We start from the raw sequence: 19808 nt of genomic DNA, 5'->3' as shown, positions 1-19808 counted from the left end.
AAGAACGGCTGGCAGCATGTTCAGTGTGGCTACTTATTTCTATCGCATACCTATAGTTATGTTTAAACAGCTGCACAAGGGGAAAGGCAGTGGAGAAATCAGACACTGTATGAGCCAATGATATGGTATACATATGAAGGACATATACTTAATACTGCATTCAAAGATGTAATCATTCTGCTGTGACTCCATATTTGTATAGCACCATAGGTGTATGCTATTTTACAGTGACACAGACAAAAATGCCCCTGCCTCAAGTAGGTTATGCTCAAAGGTCCCAATCCTGCACGAGTAGTCCCATTGTTGGGTTGGATGGGACTATTCATATGAGTAGTCTGCAGGCTCAGAGGGTGATAAATCACAGTAAGTGGGAGCTGGGAATAGGGGAGGAGAGAGAGAGTAATACACAAGGGGAAGGAAATGCTGCTCAGAGTGGTGGTGTTGGATTTGTGGATCATTTTAGATCAGAGTTTCTCTCTTAAAACTTCCCAAGTGGTACAGCTGAAATAAATTGGCATTTAGATAATATCCTGAATAGTTGAAAAGGCTTTAATTTAGGACCAGACTCTGATACACTGGGCAGTACCTTGCTCCTTGAGAAATCAATGGGAGGAAGGCACTCCTCACTGTGAGGAAGGGTGTGAGAACCTGGCCATAAGGGCTGTGGAACATTTAAACAAGCAATGTAATAAGTTATCTGGTGAACGTTTCTAAGATCAGTCATTATTGTTTCTGGGTGATGTTTTGGTTATACTATATACTTACCCTGGTTTTGCTTTGGGTTTATTTAAATTCTCTCCCCCGACCCCCTTAGTTAAGCTTCTGAGTTCGTTTAGTAATAGTTCATATAACCGCAGGAACCCATCTGCAGACTCCCTGTGCTTTGTAATGCTTGTTTCTATCAACTTCATGTGCCTTCTGTGGAGCAATGATATGAAGTGACTTCAAAGGACAACTGCTTCATGAATCCACAAAGGCTTGTATTTTACTTGGTAACTGGCATAGCTCACCAGACCTGTTCTTTCATTTCACAGCCTGGGCTGCTGCTTTGGTGGACTGAATTATATTCCCAGCTCAGTTCAAATAAAGAAAAGAATACATACCTGAAGTACATACCTGGAAAGAACTTTTGCCTTATACCTCTCTCCAGACAATGGTACAGTTTGTTTTAAAAATGAATCATGAAAATACATTGTGCATGCAGCCAGTCTATGAACAAACATGCTTGCATTACTGTTACCCTATCCTGTTTCACTCCTACGCATTCAACCACCTCTTATGTCTTGTTTTAAACTAAGATTGCAAGTTATTTGGGATGGGAGCCTTACAGTAAGTCTATACATTGCCTAGCACAATGGGACTCTGTGGCTGGGACTTGTAAGTGCTACCGTAATACAAGGTGCAATAGTTAATAGGTTATTCATTTTGTATTAAGAATTATCTCTCTGCCATTAAGGCCTCAAAGAGAACTCTACAAAGCAGCTAGTTTACAGTATTCAAACTGACAGGTCCACAACATGAAATAACTGTTACCAATGTATTGCATTTGACATGAAGTTCTTGTTCATTTTCTGATGATGTTGATAGTAGTGGATTTCTGAAACTAGGTCAAGGTTAAAAGCCAAACTACTCAACTCAAATTTTATGTAAGGGAGTGCTATTTCATTCAAGTCAGTGGAGTGACACCAGCTAACCAGTGATCTAAATCAGGGCCTCTTATCTTCAAATTGATGACAGATTTGGGGCCTGATTCTGCAGTCTTCTCTCAGGCAAGACTCCCATTGACTTCCAAAGACATTTTGCCTGAGAAAGGCCAGCTGGCCTTGGCCCCAAACAGTTCTTTGGAGAAGCGTATAAGAACTTTTACTATTTGGAGCCATGCAGTGCTATAAACGGAGGTAGCTAAAGCAGAGTTCTTAATGGAGTTAGATTTTCATTTAATCTTGCTTCTGATGCTTCCATGTAAGATGAACATGGGAGGAAGAACACGGAAAATGGGATTCTAGAGAATGGTATACAAAAAACTAAAGTGATAAGTGTCAGAATCTAGAGCTTTCCGGTAGATTATGGAGTTTGTAGAGGTAAAAAAACTATCACTTCTTTGTCAATATGTAGTAATAAATGCAGTTTTTCCTGCTGCTTACCTATAGGCTCTGTTCTCATAATGTAGGCAGCAAGTGGTAGAATGATACTCTTCTATATTACTGACACTTGATCAACATTCAGTGATCTGGCTGAGCACTTAGGGCCAAATTCCACTCAAATCCATACATCGTCATCATTTGTCTTTAGTAGCCAGTGGAGGATGCACAAGCACAAAAGAGGATGGGAAGGGAAAAGCGCCCTGATCCAGCGCAAACAGTAATTTCCTCTTTCCTACTAACTTTTGAATAGTGTTCTAAGACAAAGAACTGCAAATACGCATAAATACAAATTGCAAATAGAGATAGAAACTGAAATCAATTCAACTGCATATACCATGGTTTAAACACTATCAAGCAGATGTTTGTGGTCTTTTTTAGATGTAAGAACATTCCAATATATGCATGCATGGGCAAATCTCTACAGCCCCTACCGTAACTTCAGGACTGCAGTGCCATCTACAGCAATAACATCCCAGTCCCTACAGGGGAATCCAGACCCATCAGCCTTAAAGTTCCTCCAATGACCCCTGTGTGCTGAGATGCCTCTGGTGCAGATTGCACAGGCTTCTGGAATAGTATCCCCCTGTGCACTGAAACTGAAATAATTCTGCTGCAGAAAGGGCCCTCCAGATCCAGGAAAAATAGGCAGAATTTGCTCCTCAATGCACGACTTTGAATTTCCTGTCTTTGCTGCTTTGGCCTCCTGCTCACAACATACCTGAAGTGAGTATCAATCGCATAATAATTCAAGGCCTGTTGCAACTTATTTCTATAATGTGGTTTCCTTTTTATTTGCTTGGTATGGCTAATGGGAGAACTTGCGTAAAGGTACTTGACACTCACTGGAGAAGTTTACTGCTTACATCAGCCACACACTGGAGAGGCAGTCTGTAGTCACTTGCTCAATTTCATCTGCAATGGTAAAAACAATACAGCAAAATCACATAGTCCCTACTCTTGACTTGACCCCCACCTCCATTAAAATCCTCAGATCTAGTTTCATAAAAATTCTTTGAACTGAAAGTGGGCTAGATCCTTCATGTACATTTGTGAGCATTTCCAAACCTCTCCAAACTCAGTCTATTTATGTTAGACATGATGGGTCTGATTCCCCATTTCCTTTTACTTTGTAGAATTGTTTACTCCATACAGAGTGAGGATAAAAATCTTACCACGCACTTTGCACTGGGATAAATGACTCCCAAGATGCAAGGCAATGGAGAAATTGATCAAATTGCAATCTGGGGACACTCATGAAAGCTTATGCTCAAATAAATTTGTTAGTCTCTAACAAGTACTCCTTTTCGTTTTTCTTATTTCATCTTCTAGTATTTTATTAGGCTTTAAACAGGTATGCAAATATTTTCCAAGCCCACCTAAAATACAAAAACCATAATTTTATAATCAGACTTCAAAAAATGTTATGAAGACCACTTATTTCAGTATAATTTATCAATAATAATGGCATTAATGGACATTTTAGAGCTTTTTTACTTACATCTATATTACTAGTTTATTTTTAAATTGATTTACTGCTGTATCTATTTTTCTGCTGTTCAGTATGATTCCCAATGGTAATACTGTTAAAGAGCAACACTTCTCTTTGGAAAACACCCTCCCCCCCGTATCAGCTGCTTGTAAATCAGTGTAGTTCTGCTGAGTTCATTGGACTACACAAACGTACACAGACTGAGGATCCTGGTCCATGACACATCTATCTTTGTACTTTCTTATAACTTACAAGCAAATGTTCATAGATAACCTGTTGTCAGAGTTTTTCTAAAATGTTGTGTTGTCAATCAGACCTTACTGAACATTCTCTGATCTTTTACCATTAAACAGATTATAGTGACACTTCTCTCATACACAAAACATTGTGTCTCAACACAAATAATACTCGTTATTGTAAAAGTATACCAGACATTGGTTAAGCTGCAAAGGAAAAATTTGGTGGTCCAGTTAACTGAAATACATGTTACACCTGATATTGTACCTTTTCACTGGAATAACAGATTAAATTATTTCACCCAGCTGTACTGTAGCAAGCTGAGTTATACCTTGGACATCAGATCTCCAGATTCTGAGCTAGCCTGAATTGAACTGCATATTAGAAATGGTAGTTTAAGCTGATGCAGTACTTTTTATCCATTACTAAACTCAGCAGACCATCAACTAACCTGATAAAGAAAATATATTTGAAGAGACAGGGCTGTGTTAATTACTGTTTTAAATTAATCTAGTGAACATTGATATTTACAACTTCTCTTAAATTATCTGTTAACAAACGTGCTATTATCTATGCATGGGAACATGCATCATCCACAGCTGAGTGCTGATACTTCATGCTAATTTATATTTGTTTAGTTTGTTCAGTTCTTAGTTTAATTATTTATTATCACTTTTTATGGCAAAAAAATAGTACAATATATTTCAAAAGTTTATAGATTAGGACAAACTGGCATCCATGTCAAACATACTGACAGATGTCCTGTTTGCTAATTTTTCAATCACCCAGTTCTGAAAGTTCTGTACTTTCAATATTTTTTTTTATTTTTGTCTAAGAGGAACCTACTGAATTCTTAAGTGGCAAATACTGTAGCATAACAGTTGGCTTGCAACACTGAGGAAATATAAAGGTGCTGAATTTTTGTTTCAACTAGAGAATATATGTTCCAGCATTCCATCAAACAGACTATGCAAAGAAATCTATACTGGACTGTATTTGCTTTGGAGCAATATAGGATTAAGGGTTCCACTCAAGAACACCTTTGAGGCGAAATAAAAGGCAGGAATTTAGGAAAAAGGTAATTCCAATACTGAATGAAATGCAAACGTGTTTTTTTCTAAAAGATGAAAGTAGTGAGGAAACAGACTAAAAGGTGTCTGGTGACGACTAGTTTTAACAAGTTTAAACTTAAGCCACATAAATTTAGATTCGGTGTATTTCCTTTTTATGAGTGCATTTTACAGTGTAAGTTCCCCCCCCCCCCAACCCAACTCTTTCCTTACAGTACCTAGGACAACAAACCTCTTTTCCAACAGTCGCTAGGCAGCAAAATGTAGTTATAGTCTGTCTGTAGAATCAAAATTGTATGGTTTAATCCGTTTAATTCTTCAACTGTGTAGTTTACCATTAGCTTATGTTATCCCCAGATAACTGGTCATCAGTTTGAATAAATTACCATAAGATGGCACTAACTGGCATCTGGATTTTAAAGTGGTCCCCCTCCTCCCCCAAAAGGACAGACCACCCACAACAACAACCAAAAAAACCCACACGTTTTTGTTCTAATGGAAATATATCACAGGAGTCCACTCTAGGATCTCTTCTGGCGGATATGAAAACAGATAGTTGTATTCTAAGAGTGCTGAGGAGGAAGCACAAGTTTGTATTTCCCGGTGGGTCCCTGAGCTTATTTTACTTAAGGAAGGAGGCAGCTATATTAGCGATTCACAGACTGGGACAGAGTCAGAGTCCTGGCTGTGCATGGAGCTGAGTCCTGTATCCGAGTCCTCATCGTTCTCCTCGCAGTCCTTGCACCGCCCCCTGGCCTGGCCCTCCCAGGCGTCTGAGCTGCCCACGGGAGCCCCCAGCCCAGCCTCGTGTAAGGCCGGGCCGCCGGGAGCGCGCTCCTCGGGGAGGAGGATCTGAGCTGCCGTCTGGGTGTCCGCGAAGTCCAGCGTGTTCAGCGTCTCGACCAGGCGCTGCAGCTCCCGCTCCTTGTCCTCGCGGGCGCGCTGCGTGTAATCCAGGTCCGTTTTGATCGCCTCCAAGTCCGTGCTCAGCCGGAGCCCGATGTAGAGGCTGGTGCTCAGCTGGGTCTTCACGCGCTCCTGCTCCACAAGGAGCTCGCCGCCGGCGCCGCCGCTCAGCTCCGTGGTGTTGCAGTCGGGCTCGGACAGGCTGGAGCTGGAGCCCTTGGCCGCGGCCAGCTCCTCCCGGCGCCGCTTCATCCAGCGCTCGTTCAGCTCCTCCTGGATCTCGCCGGCCAGGTGCTCCAGCAGCTCCTCCTGCCGCGTCCACTGCTCCTGCAGCTGCAGCAGCTCCTCGCACTTCCTGGCGTACTCCTCCAGCTGCCCGTCCGGCTCCGGCTCCGGCCCCGGCCCCGGCCCCAGCTCCCGGCCCGGCTCCAGCTCGCAGCCGCCGGCCCCCACCAAGTAGGTGTCCTGCACGTAGTTCACCCCGTGCCGCTTCATGCGGTCCAGGTGGACCTTAGCCTCGTACCTGTCGATCTCCCGGTCCAACTCCCGGAGCCGCTGGATCTGCTGGCGGATGGTGTGGTCCTGCGACAGCACCAGGTGCACCAGGGTCTCCATCCTCTCCGCCGAGGACGCCTCCTTGGCCAGCGGCTGCTGCCGCTTCTTGTTGATCTTGGCCAGTTTCCGGAAGGCTTTTCTCACTACCCGCCGCTGCTTCTCCTGCGTGAGCACCAGGCTGGCCCGGGCCGCCCCGAGGCCATGGCAGGGGCGCTCCTTGCTCAGCACCACCCTGGCCTCCGCGCTGCGGGGCCCCGTGTTGGGCAGGGACGCCTCGCTGCGGACCAGCACGAAGCGGACGTTCTCCTGCTCGTCCCCCCAGGCAGCCCAGAGCCTCAGGATCTTCGTCTTGTTGGGCAGGATCCTCTCGAAGCCCCTCCACTTCTCCACGATGCAGTAGGACTCGGGGGGCCCCGAGAGCATCCCCCCGCCGGACTCCTGCAGGGCGGCCAGCTGCTGCCGCTGGCTGTTGTCCTCCAGCAGCACCCGCACCACATCCGAGCAAGTGGTGCGTCTGGAGAGGCCTGAGATCAACTTCTCCTCCTGGCAGAGCCACACCGAGATCTTCCTCTCCTCCGGCTCCATCGGGGCCGGGGCCACCTGGCCACGGGGCTGCGCCTCCCAGCAGACGGGAAATCCCCCATAGGAGCCTTCACGGTAGGGTACGGAGCCAAGGTCCCGTCTGCATCGCCCCGCCGCCCAGCCTGGGCATGGCTGGAAAGGACTCCTCTCCCCCAGCTAGTCACCCCCCTGTCTCCACGCAGCGCCCCCCGCCTGCACCGGACGTGCGGCTAAACTGATGCAAAGTCTCCCCCTGGCTGATCTGAGCCTTCAGCTGCAGAGGAGGCAGCTCAGCGCCCAGCGCCCAGCTCCCCGCCTCGGTGCGTTTGCTTCCCCGCGCCGTTGTAACCCTCCAGGAGGAGCCCAGGGAAACTGCCAACCTCAGCGCTCCAGCTCCTCCCGCTGCCTGCCGGGTCACCTCCTCGCGCTCTGCTACCGCCCTCCCCAGGCTGCCGGGTTTTCCTCCCCCACCACGTGACGGCCTCCTCCCTCCGCAGCTGCGGCGGGGGTGAGCCGCGCTACCTTTCCCTCGCCTTCGGAGCCCCCAGCATGCAGGTATTCCGGGCAGCGCGCTCGGAAACAAGCCGAGGCGGCAGCTTGCGGGAAGCTTTCCTTGTATGCCAAACGCTGCCGTTTCCAGGCTCCCCTTACTGGGGAGGGGGGGAAAACAAAACAGCCATCCAGGGGTTAGTTAGACCTCGGGGGGAATCTTGGATTTCTGGGGGGCTAGTGTCATTTTAAAGCACAACAAAATACTGTCTATAAAGGATAGAGACTGTGTATGTGTTGGCCTTTCTGACAAAAGTTTGGGGCTCCTGGAAGATCATTTTAGGGGGGAACAAGTGGCCCCTTTGGCCCTGGGTCTTTCTCATCAATAGCTCCAGGCTTGAGTCTAAATGAACTGCTTTAAGGGATCTTTCTAGGACTGTCCTCCCACCCGCCCCCCACCCCGACACACTAGAGAGGTTGGGGCAAACACTGGGTCTTTAACATAAAAAGCCAGGGCCAGGATTTCTACGATTTCAATAAACCTTCAGCCTATAATTAGGCAGAGTTTATGTTTGTACTCTGTGCGAAGGACAGTGAAATGTGCAGAGTGTTGTTAAAATGCGAGCTAGGCCAGAGTTTAATGGGAATTTGCCATTTACTCTGATGGGAATGGGAGCGGGCTCTAGTATGGAATGCAGTAAATGAGATTGAAGAAATGGTCATGAAATCTGTTTTGTCATGTTGTGATGTGTGTAACAATTTCTAGAATTGCCAAGTAATCAGGGAACGTTGCACTTCTCAATTATGTTTTAAATGACTAAAAAGTTAATTGTTAAATTGGGAAAATTCTCCTAACTTTGAAGATTGATGTGTGAATTTCCAGTGTTGGTAAAAATGTCATATGGGGAGCATTTTAAGTGGACCTGGTTCATATTTTGATGCAAAAGATTGTTTCTTTAATGTCAGTTAAATCATCATTATAAATAATATCTCTTCTAGTTTTGCCCAACCACCATGATCTCACAATTCTTACATTTTTAAAAAATAATGAATGTAGTGCTTGTGAAAGATGCTGGATTAACAGTCCTGGAGACTAACCTCTTCCATTTATCCAGCCAAGCCAAGCTAAGCACAGGCAGTGGCTGAGAAAGTTTCTCAGCAAATGTTCTTTCTAATCTGCTCTGGAGGGAATACCCTCACAGATGATGGTCTAGTTCAGTCTTCTTGCTGCTAAAACTCCAAAGGTTGCCAAGTATGATGGTGGTTCTTATGATGCATACTGCTGTCCAAATAGGAAGTGGGCTGAGACCACTTTGTTCACTGTTTCCAACTTTGCTGGAGATGAGAATCACTCATATTCTCACTTTATTTTTTTCCTCTAAACTGAGGAGACTGGTGGGTGTTGTAATAAGGCATAAAACACAGGAGCGATGGTAAAAGACTTAACGGTGTTTTCCTGGGCCCAGCCCCCTAACACAAATTTATATCCCTGTCATAATCTGCTGACTAATGATTACTGTTATCTTCATGTGACAGGGATACTAACGCTTTGGATTCCCCTTTTTAAAGGGGGATAGTGGCTGCCACAGAGAGGCTGTGTTTCCTTGCCATGTGCTATCCATGAGTTGAAGGGGTATATATCAACTCTCATGAAGTTCCAGACACAGTCTGATTACTCTAAGCACCGTTAGTGAATTTCAGCCTTAGGGCTAGATTAGCATCGGGGGTTAGGAAGGAGGATCCCAGCAGCAGAGAGTCTCCAGGCTGCCATGGCACAAAGTGGCAGCATCTCTGAGGCAGCTCTGGGATAACTAACACTGCCCCAAAACTGGATGGTGCTGACCAAGGAGGGAATGTGGCCAAGAATTCTGCAGTTTCAGCTCCTCACCTCAAAGGCTCCTGCTGACACAGCATCTAAAGAGCTCTAAAGGGAGAGAGCTGCTCCCATCATCACCCTGCTGGAAAACTTGAGAGGGAGTAGCAATGCCCTGCAGTCCCTCAGGGTGAATTTGCCACAGAGTTCTACACACCTAATTGGTACATGGAAGTGTAAATTACAGAGAAAGGATTAATTAGAGGCTGCTCTAACTTGAGTCTGGCTGTCTATGGCCTCATTCTGGCAGCCAGCTATAGCCTAAAAAGAAAAGGAGTACTTGTGGCACCTTAGAGACTAACCAATTTATTTGAGCATGAGCTTTTGTGAGCTGTAGCTCACGAAAGCTCATGCTCAAATAAATTGGTTAGTCTCTAAGGTGCCACAAGTACTCCTTTTCTTTTTGCGAATACAGACTAACACGGCTGTTCCTCTGAAAGCTATAGCCTAAGCATTGCTTCACTCTCACTGTACCATCTTCCCCGGAATATGCCCCCAGCACTGAGTGTTGGCCCAGAGCTGTCATGTTGGCTCTGTGCCACTGGAGAGTCCCCTAAGCCAGCTTCTATCAGGAAGGAACTGAAGTTGTTTGTTTGGGGACAGCTGGGTTTTGGCACGTGGCAAAGTGTGGGGAAGGGCTTGAATTTGCAGGATGAGCCCATTTGATGGCTATTTAAATGATCAGTAGTGAAGTAGTTGACATTAGAATTTGCACTATTAGATTTCAAAGTTAACACTCCAGAACCATTGTTTCAGGCTGACTGCAGATGTCACTGCATCAGTTATACTTGGAAAGTTGTTTTCTTCAAACCCATAAAATCTAGAGGCTTAATTTTTTTTAAATGAAAGTTAAAATTCTGCAGCACAGTTCTGCACCAACAGGTGGGCTCTGCAGCAGATTCTGTCTCCATGGAGTAGTGAAGCACGTGCAGCCTTATTGCACTTCAACCAAGGATTCCAACGCATTTTACAAAGGGGGTAGCATTATTATCTCAGTTTTACAGAAAGAGAAACTGGGGCACAGAAAACTTAAGGGACTTGCCCAAGGTTATACAGCAAGATACTAGCTGGGATCAGAGACAAGGTCTCTTGTTTTCCAGTTATCTTTAATCACTAGACTGGACTGCCCCTCCTTCCTTCCTGATTTTGTCCTTCTCTCCTTCTGTCATCTCATGCCAAGAAAAAAAAATATTGCAAGGATGCACTGGCTTTAAAATAACAGGTCCAGCTCAAATGAAGGTGCAAACTTAGTAAACAAAAGAATGTACAAGTAAGTCTTCTATATTCCAGTAGAGGGCAGAAGTACACAAGCTAGTTTGTGACATCCCCTTGGCAAAGAAGCCTCCTTCATCTTACAGTCCAACACCTGCAGACTGCAGGTTGTCAGGCCTAAAGGGAGGTAACATGCTTATATGCAACGGGTAGGGAAGATAGTTCTCTCCCACACCAGCAGTAATGTCAAGTCCCCTATAAATCCTAAAAGAAGCATTCCATACTGTTTAACCTTCTTACTTTTGAAAGCTAACACACATACAGAATGTTCCCTAACCCAGGTAGCCATCAGATTACTTTGTATAAAACCATACCAATGCACATGTGACAGTAGGCTCTGCTTTTGAACTGTAAAATTATGTCACTAAATGCCACCCATAGCACTGGAGGGGCCTTGTTTATTTTCACTGATTTTGCCTTATTAGCTGCTAGCATGGAAAGGCAATGGGAGTGGGTTGTCTAACTCCCTTAGGCTCCTTTGGAAATCTCAATCTAAAGACAAAGCTACAATTTAGCATGTGCAAAAGTGGTTGCTTTACTTTCCCCACAAGTATGACAAAGCAGGGCAACTGTGACAATATATTGGCCATAACCTGTCACTATATATAAATGTTCTCTCTCCTTTATATTTCAAGAGGGCATAAAATAACAGACAAATACTCTTTTATGATAAGAACAGCCGATAGTGGTGTGACTTGTACTTTTATTTTAGGTGTTTCTGATAGTAAAATGTTGGTTTCTTTTTCCATTGAGCTTCCAGAAATTAATTGCAGCTCTGCTACTTTCAAGAAACAAAAAGCAAATGGTGTCAGCAGGAACTTACCTTAAATAATCAGAGCCAAAACCCTCAAATCCATTTACTGCCTGTCAGTTCATAAAGCAGAGTAGCTGGTGCGTGAATGTTTTAAGAACTAAATAAAGAATGTAACTTATTTACAAAGGTTTAAACTGTAAAATGAGATGTTTGGAGATGAAATCACACACCCTCCCCTCGCCCACAGGTAGAGTTGCTCTTAATATTCAGATAGGATTGTTTTGCTGTTGTTACTGAAAAAGAATATAGTATAAATTAGATAAGTGAAGGCAGGTTGCAACCAATATTCCATCAAGCCATAACGGCAGTGAAGTTAGTCTTTGTTGTGTTCTTGAACAGCAGCTATTTGCTCTGTTCCCCTCCCTGAATTCCTGTTAATCTTATTTTACAAAGTTTAGCGATAGGTCCCTTACACTTGTTTTGTGATTGTGAGACAAACATTAATGCAGTCCTATGACACAATTAGACTATTAATAAGATCTATTACAGATTCTTTGAGAGCTTGCCTGAGCTTATAGGTATATGAATAGTGAAGAGGCTACTTGAACTTACAAATCACTCTTTCAGAGATGCTTCTCTCTTTCATACCTGTTTATTCCTGAAAGCATAAAACACAATAACCAAATCATGTAGTGCCATGAACATCTGCTACCCTAGTTAGAATGCATGTCATGAAAATCTTGAACAACCTCTCTCAACAGGAGTATATAGATTTTAGCTGAAACAATTTACAGACTGAGTTTTAGACTTGCCTTGGTAATGGTGAAATTGTTTCCAATCAGTTTCAAAATGAGAATATTAACTCATTACTTCTGTTGCAGCCATCCAAGGAACTTGCACTTTTGATAGATATTTCTACTTCTGTGTTTCCTTCAGTTTCCTTCATTCAATTTGTATATTAGTAAATTATAATTAACTGAGTTTACATATATGAAGGAAATAATCATTGCAATTCAATGTAATCAATCATTTTTATTCACTTATGTGATACCTTTTGGGAAGGCTGTGATGATCTCTGTATGAACAATGGGCACTGATGTTGGATTGAACCTCTTTGATGCCTTTATCCCAGTTATTCTTCATTTAATGCATACCCCGTTCCACCCATACTACAAACAGTTATGCTGGGACAGAACTACCTTCCACTGAACTCAATGGGGGCAGCATGGGCAAGTTCTTGTGCAACTCTTTGAAAATGCATGTATGTCTCTTTGTTGACTTCCATTAAGGGAAAATTATTAATATTTATATTGCAGTAGAGCCTGGAGGTTTCAATGTGCTAGGCACCATATACACACACTTAGTAAGAGACAGTCCCTGCCCTGAAGACTTGCCCAATTGTCACACACCAGGTTAGTCACAAAACAAAGACTAGAACCAAGCTCTACTGATTTCTAGGCCACTGCCATAGCCACAAGACCAGGTCCTCAAAAACTCACTCATCCATCTTAGTTACATACTGTCACAAGGTAGCTGATCTCTGTGGTTAGATTGAGCCCAGAACCCCTGGACTGGAGCAGGTGAGCTTACCACAGCTAATTAAAGAGGCTGGGAGGACGGACTGTGGCAGGCCAAGAGCTGGGAGGAAGGACTGAGACACGCTGAATCGCAATGGCCACAGACGGGTGGAGCTAACTCCTGTGGTGAGTCTCTGGAGCAAGGGGAGGCTCAGGGAAGCAAAGGGGGAGCAGAGCTGGCTGAGGTTAGGAAGCTGCCAGGAGCTGGAGTGTCAGAGGCCTCTGGGAGGAGTGGTCCTGAAGCCTGGGGGCCAGCTATTGACTTAAGACTTCATTCCGGTTGTTTATTCCTTTATGACAAAGATTAAACAAACCCCCTTTATTGAAACTGGACGTGGCAGGGCATGTTTGGATCTAGGGTGCAGAGCAGCCATTTTGGTGGCCTGGGCCTTTAACAAATATTATGGAAAAATAAAAGCCCGCTATCAAACTTACTTCACGTTTCCTTTCCTTTATGAAGCACTAACAAATCTATACTTACGAAGAGGTAAATACAGATATCTAATTAAACAAGTAAGCAAATGCCTGTCCCAATAATCTGCATGACAGATATACAGGGCTTTAGTCTCTTCACATTTACACATGTTAATCAGAAGTAACTGTCAGGAAGTCAGAGGTGTAAAGCTGTTGAAAATAAGAATCATGCCCACATGATAACTATGTCATTTTCAAAGAATGAAACATTCAATCTACTGTACAACTACAGTACTAGTCAAAATAAATGTACATCAAAGATTCCTGGTACAGTTCCCCAACTTCCTACACATTCTGTCTTGCATCACTTTTCTTCACATTTAGTATTCCTCATTGTTCCAAAAAATGAGCCAAATAATGGGAAATAATGGCAGGCACATCTACAGGAGTCCTGCACTCTGCAAATATGTCTGTTTATTTAGCTCTTGTAGTCTATCAACTCTTATATTAAATGTGTCCCTAACCCTTAGGGAATTTGTCTCAAGCTCGTCTGGTGGTAGGTTTTCCATTGTTTAGGAATTTACCCAAACACAAATACATTGTTTCACTCAAATAGCTTATATCAGGAATATGTAACTACTTTAGGGCCAAAACACTGTCCAGATTTTTTTCAACTCAATTTCCATCTGATGATCCTGATCCCCTTCTAATTAATGAAGAAGAATTGTGGTCTCAGAAGGCCATTTGAGAGATGGAGGTGGAAACACGAGGAAACTGGCAGTGAATCAGTGGCACTATGAAAGAGAGTGTAGGGAGAAAAGAGAGTGACTTCCTGGCCTCAGCCGTAAGAGAATGCAGCTAGTGGCTGTTGCTAAACTCTCTCTTTGCACTGTATGGGGGCCCTGTGAGATAATGCTATGACAGCATTTGTATTCATAAAATTTCTTCAGTTTCTGAGGGTGACAAGGCAAATTTCAGGGGGAAAGGATGATGCTGATTTCATACAAATGCCCTTGTGTGCAGGCCAATTTTACATTTGCAGAAGGGCGCTGATGATTTAGGCCTTAAGTTGGACGATGGACGCTGAATGGGAAAAAAGCAAAAACCCACCCCTTCAGTCCATTTCTGTCCACAGTACAGATAAAGGACCTGCTCCTGCTCCCACTTGAGTCACTGACTTCACTGGGAGCCAGACTGAGCCCGAAGTGTTGATAGTTCGAAACATGTCAGTCTGACATAAAACTAAAAGTTGTGTTCATGTTGGCAATATAATGCAGCTACTGAACATCGCTGCTGCAGCAAAGAAGGAGGCCCAAGATCAACCTTGGCTAGGTTTTTGGCAAGTAGTTCCAACTCTCATGTGCTCACAGGTATATTGTATACAGTACATTTTTGTTATGCAGTTCTTCCAGGTACAAAGAGAACCTGATATTAATTATATATTGTCTAAGTAGGAGAAGTTAATGATATACATTTCTATCCATAGCGATGAGTTGTATCCTCTCATCATCCTATACTATTGCCACATTCATTTGGAAGTTCACATGAAACAAGACAATGTTTCAACATTTCACAGGTCTGAGCAATATTTTACTTTGTATAGTATACTATATGGGCATCTCTTTGGATTCAGTGACGTTCTTTTGTCCAATGAAACATATGTAACCCTTCTGCCCATCAGAGTTGGCAGCAACAAGGGCCGGGTTCAATATCTAGGGGATCCTTTCCAATAACACAATGCAAAACCGGCTCGAGCCCCCACCCAATGACCTGGGACAAATATATACCATCCCCGCTGGGCCCCTCAAAGAGGCAATACTTCCCCTCTCGCAAGCACAGAGTCTGAGTGTGGCAAAAAGCCTTTTAATAACAGAGAGAAACAATGTGGCATTATGTTGGGGAAACGCCACCAACAGGATTCATAACACAACCCATGAGCAAAAACCCACCCCAAGCAAATTGGGTCGTGTCCTTTCCCTTTGGTTCTTGAGTCCAGCAACCCGAAATCACCCGAAGTCCCAAAAGTCCAATGACCCAAAAGTCTCTGTCCCTGGTCAGGGCAGCCCCAGAGTTCGAAAGTTTATCTGCAGAGTTTTACCTCCCAACCTGGCTGGAGATCAAGGGGGTAGGGGGTGGGGGGGGGAAGAGAGGTAAGGGGCACCTTACATGATCTGAAGCTGACGGCCCCGCAGCTCCATAGGGCTCCGCTCCGCTCCACCAGCTCCGCGTCCCATAAGCAGCTCCCGCCGTCCTATGAACTGCTCCACCAGCCTGTCCACAAGGCACTCCAGCCGTCCCACAAACTGCTCCACAATATATCTTCAGGCTCCCCGACTACTTAACACAACGCTCGGTGATTTCAGCTCTTAGTCAGTTCAGCTCTTTAGTGACTTCAGTTTGTAGTAGGGGAACCTCCGTGCTGGTGCACCATTAGCCCAAAGTGAGCTCAGCAGCCTGTAACTAGACTCCTAATGGAATCAAAATTAGCTCTGATATTCCACAGTGGAGAGAGAAGGAAGTACAATTAGCATGTAAGGCCCTCACCAAGGGGCCCATGCCACCAAGTATTAATACTTGTCCCCAGTCTCTCTCAATTCACAGAGTTTTGGAACCCATAACCCTTGCCTAGCAAGTGCTACTTAGTTGATGGTGAGTCCCTCCATCATAACAAAAGACCACCCCAAGTACAGTTCCAAGCACAGTTCCCATAATCAGGGTAATAACAATTTATTCTTCCTTCCCCAATAACAGAGACACTGGGGATCCCACAGCAGCCAAAGTGACCATTTGGGCAGCTATGGCCTTCATTCTAGGTGGGGTGGGTGTGCCTATGCAAATGAGATCGACCCCTGAAGTTCTTTTCCGCAACTTGCCACACCTCACTACCAGATGTCAGGGTGGAGCTCATCCTGACTCTGCTTACATCCTCCCCCCCAGCCGAGAATTTGTCATCCCGTCAAATCACACTCCCTTTATACCAACTCATTGGTTTCCTCCAAAGGGCCTCAGGAAGCCCTCTTTAGCTTCCACAAGCCTGTGTGCTAAATGTATTGGCTCCTCACTAGTCACCCCAGGTGCATCATAAGTTAACCGTTTTACTGGTCTTATCACCCTGTCTCGTCTATTGAGAATCTCTGTTGCTGAGGTAGGGGGAACATCCTCTTGAGTGACGGATGGAGAGACTTCCTTTGAGGGTCCCTTGGCTACTGGCGTAGGCCCCTGCGCTCCTAGTTCTAATGCTGGAGGGTCCACGTTGCCCAGGACATCCTCTACCTGTGTGTCTCCACTGTCCAATAACCTGTGTGTGTCATCATACGGGGGTCTCATCAGCGGCACAGGGGTGTCAGAAATGGGCCTAAATAATTCCGCCATGGGGTTTAGGGCGGAAGAGGGAAAACTCTCGTTTGGTTCAGCTGATCAAGACTGAAATCTTGTCTCCATCCCAGGATACACCAGGGTTGTGTCTTCCTCCTCAGACTCACTCTGAGATGTGCAGAATAGGGGTAAGTTAGCTTCAGGGGGCCCGCTGTCTGTGTTGGATGGCGGCTTTGGACTAGCACTTCTGTTCTGCCCGGCTGCCCTGTCGTGGCCCATCTCATAAGGGATGCTTACCAATTCCCCCACAGGGAGCAAAAGGTTTCTATGCACCGTCTTTATTTGCCCTGGACTATCTTCAGGTTTGATCTTGTAGACAAGCAGATTTCCCAGCTTTTCCATCACCAGGTAAGGTATTGCCTTCCATCTGTCAGCTATCTTGTGTTTGCCAGCAATACCCAAATTTCGCAGCAGGACTCTGTCCCCCGGCTGGAGCTCCTGCGAACGCACTCTAGCATCATGTCGATGTTTGTTGCGGTCTGCGTTCTTCCGAGCCGCAGTGGTAGCTAAGTGATAAGCATCCCGCAGCTTTTCTCTTAGTCGGGATACATATTGCTGATGAGTTTCATAGCTATCTCCATCCTCTGATACACCAAAGCACAAGTCTATGGGTAATCTTGGTTCTTGCCCAAACATCAAGAGATATGGGGTGACTCCCGTAGCATTGTTCTTTGTGGCATTGTAGACACGCACCAGAAATGCGACATGCTGGCTCCAGGTTGCCTTCTGCTCTGGTCGCAAAGTTCCCAACATATCTAATAGGGTTCGGTTGAACCTCTCTGGCTGAGGATCACCTTGGGGGTGATAAGGGGTTGTCCTAGACTTTTTAATTCCTGCTATCTTCAGCACCTCCTTCAGAAGGTGACTCTCAAAATCCCGCCCCTGATCAGAGTGTATCCGAGCCGGAAATCCATAGACTGAGAAATATTTGTCCCACAATACTCAAGCGACGGTGGTGGCCCTCTGATCACGTGTGGGATATGCCTGTGCATACCGTGTAAAATGGTCAGTCACTACTAGAATGTTCCCAACAGTCCTCTTGTTTACCTCTACAGACAAGAAATCAATGCATACCAGTTCCAAAGGTTTGGTGCTGGTGATGTTCTTGAGATATGCAGCCCTCGTGGGCACAGTTTTCCTTTGAACACATCGAGCACCAGTCTCACATTTCCTGCGAATATCTTCAGCCATTCGGGGCCAATAGAACCTACTACGAACAAGTTCCAGGGTGCTCTCCATCCCTAAATGCCCAAAGTTATCATGCAGGGCCTTCATGGCCAGGGCTCTGTACTCTTTTGGCAGTACTGGTTGTGCTCGTTGCTTTTGTAAAGGGTCGGTGGTCATTCGGTGTAGCACTCCCTGAATCAGTTTTAGTTTGGTTCATTCTCTCAATAGTAGTTTACCCTCCGGGTTAGGTGGGACAACCACAGCTGAGCTTCGCCCCTCCCTTTTGGCAAGTAGTGTATCACGAATGTCAATATCTTGCCGCTGGGCTTCTTTCCAGTCAGCCGCATTGAGCATGGGCAAGGGAGATTGGTCCAATGCAATATAGTTCACTGAAGCAGAAGGAATGCATTCAGGGGGCAGGCCCAAAGCTTCTGCAACACATCCCTGAAGGCTCTCACGGGCCTCTGGCTCTCGGCGACTCACATTGCAAATAGCTCTCACAGCAACTTCTGGACCCTGCGGACGCCTGGACAATGCATCTGCATCTATATTGCTTCTCCCTGATCGGTACTGAATGCTGAACTCATAGCTAGCCAAGGTGGCCACCCATCTCTGCCCTGTAGCATCCAGTTTAGCACTTGTTAACACATAAGTCAGTGGATTGTTGTCTGTTCACACCTGGAACTGAGCACCATACAAGTAGTCTCGAAATTTCTCAGTGATGGCCCATTTCAAGGCCAAGAATTCCAGCTTGTGGGTGGGATAGCGAGTTTCAGTATCAGACAGTCCTCGGCTGGCAAAGGCTATAGGTTTACGTTTGCCTTCCACTTCCTGGTACAGGACTGCTCCCAGACCCTCCAAACTGGCATCAGTATGCAGGATAAATGGTTTGCTTGGGTCAGCACAAACTAGGACTGGAGCATGAGTTAGGCAAGCAATGATTTCTCGAAAAGCCCTTTCACATCGCTCATCCCACGGTGGCCCAAATGGTTCAAAGGGGCCATAGTGTCTCTGCACAGGAGGCTTTGGGGACCTCCCCTTATTCTTGGTCTTAGATTTGTTCTTGATGGACTGATGTCCCCTGGTAAGATCATTCAGAGGCTTTACAATCGTAGCATAGTTTTTCACAAATCTGTGGTAGTAGCCACTAAATCCAAGAAAGGTCTTGAGTTCTCTGTAGTTACTTGGACATGGCCATGTAGTGAGTGCTTCTATTTTATCAGGATCAGTACTCACACCCTCTTGGGACACGATGTGACCCACATACTTCACTGAGGTTCTGCAGAACTGGCATTTGTCAATTGAAAGCTTCAGACCATAATCCTCCAACCTATCAAGCACTTTAAGAAGTCTTCCTTCATGCTCCTCTAAGGTTCTTCCAAACACAATCAGGTCATCCAAATAAACTAACACTTGCAGTAAATTCATGTCTCCCACAACTTTCTCCATGAGACGTTGAAAGGTAGCAGGTGCTCCAGAAATCCCTTGGGGCGTGCGTTCGAACTGATAAAACCCTAATGGGCTGATGAAGGCTGTCTTCTCCTTATCTTCTTCTCCCAGAGGGATTTGGTAGTATCCACTTCGAAGATCCAACACAGAGAACCACTGGCTTCCCAGCAAACAGTCTAAGGCATCTTGCACTCGAGGCATAGTGTAGTGGTCGACCACAGTACGGCTGTTTAGGGTGCGGTAGTCAATACACATCCGAATTTTCCCATTCTTTTTATGGACTACCACAATGGGTGAGGCGTATGGGCTGCGGGACTCTGTAATGATGCCATTCGCAGCCAGCTCCTGAAGATGATGTCGCACATCTTCCATCTCAGAGAGAGCAATCTTCCTAGATCTCTCCCTGAAAGGTCGAGAGTCATGTAGTCTGATATTGTGCTCTACTCCTTTTGCACATCCCACATCCCACTCATGCA

The 19808-nt window shown here is 45.2% G+C and overlaps 1 protein-coding gene across 1 annotated transcript; it reads right to left on the bottom strand.

The window, feature by feature from the left end:
- Positions 1-3445: 3445 nt before the first annotated feature.
- RASSF10 (Ras association domain family member 10) lies at positions 3446-7387 on the bottom strand. The gene has a single exon (XM_048855191.2). The coding sequence runs from the start codon at positions 6984-6986 to the stop codon at positions 5583-5585; it is 1404 nt and encodes a 467-aa protein (XP_048711148.1). The 5' UTR covers positions 6987-7387; the 3' UTR covers positions 3446-5582.
- Positions 7388-19808: the final 12421 nt, after the last annotated feature.

Source organism: Caretta caretta, chromosome 6, assembly GCF_965140235.1.
Source record: "Caretta caretta isolate rCarCar2 chromosome 6, rCarCar1.hap1, whole genome shotgun sequence".
Taxonomy (NCBI): Eukaryota; Metazoa; Chordata; order Testudines; family Cheloniidae; genus Caretta; species Caretta caretta.
The sequence above is the reverse complement of the archived record's forward strand: the minus strand, read 5'-3'. Positions and strand labels throughout refer to the sequence as shown.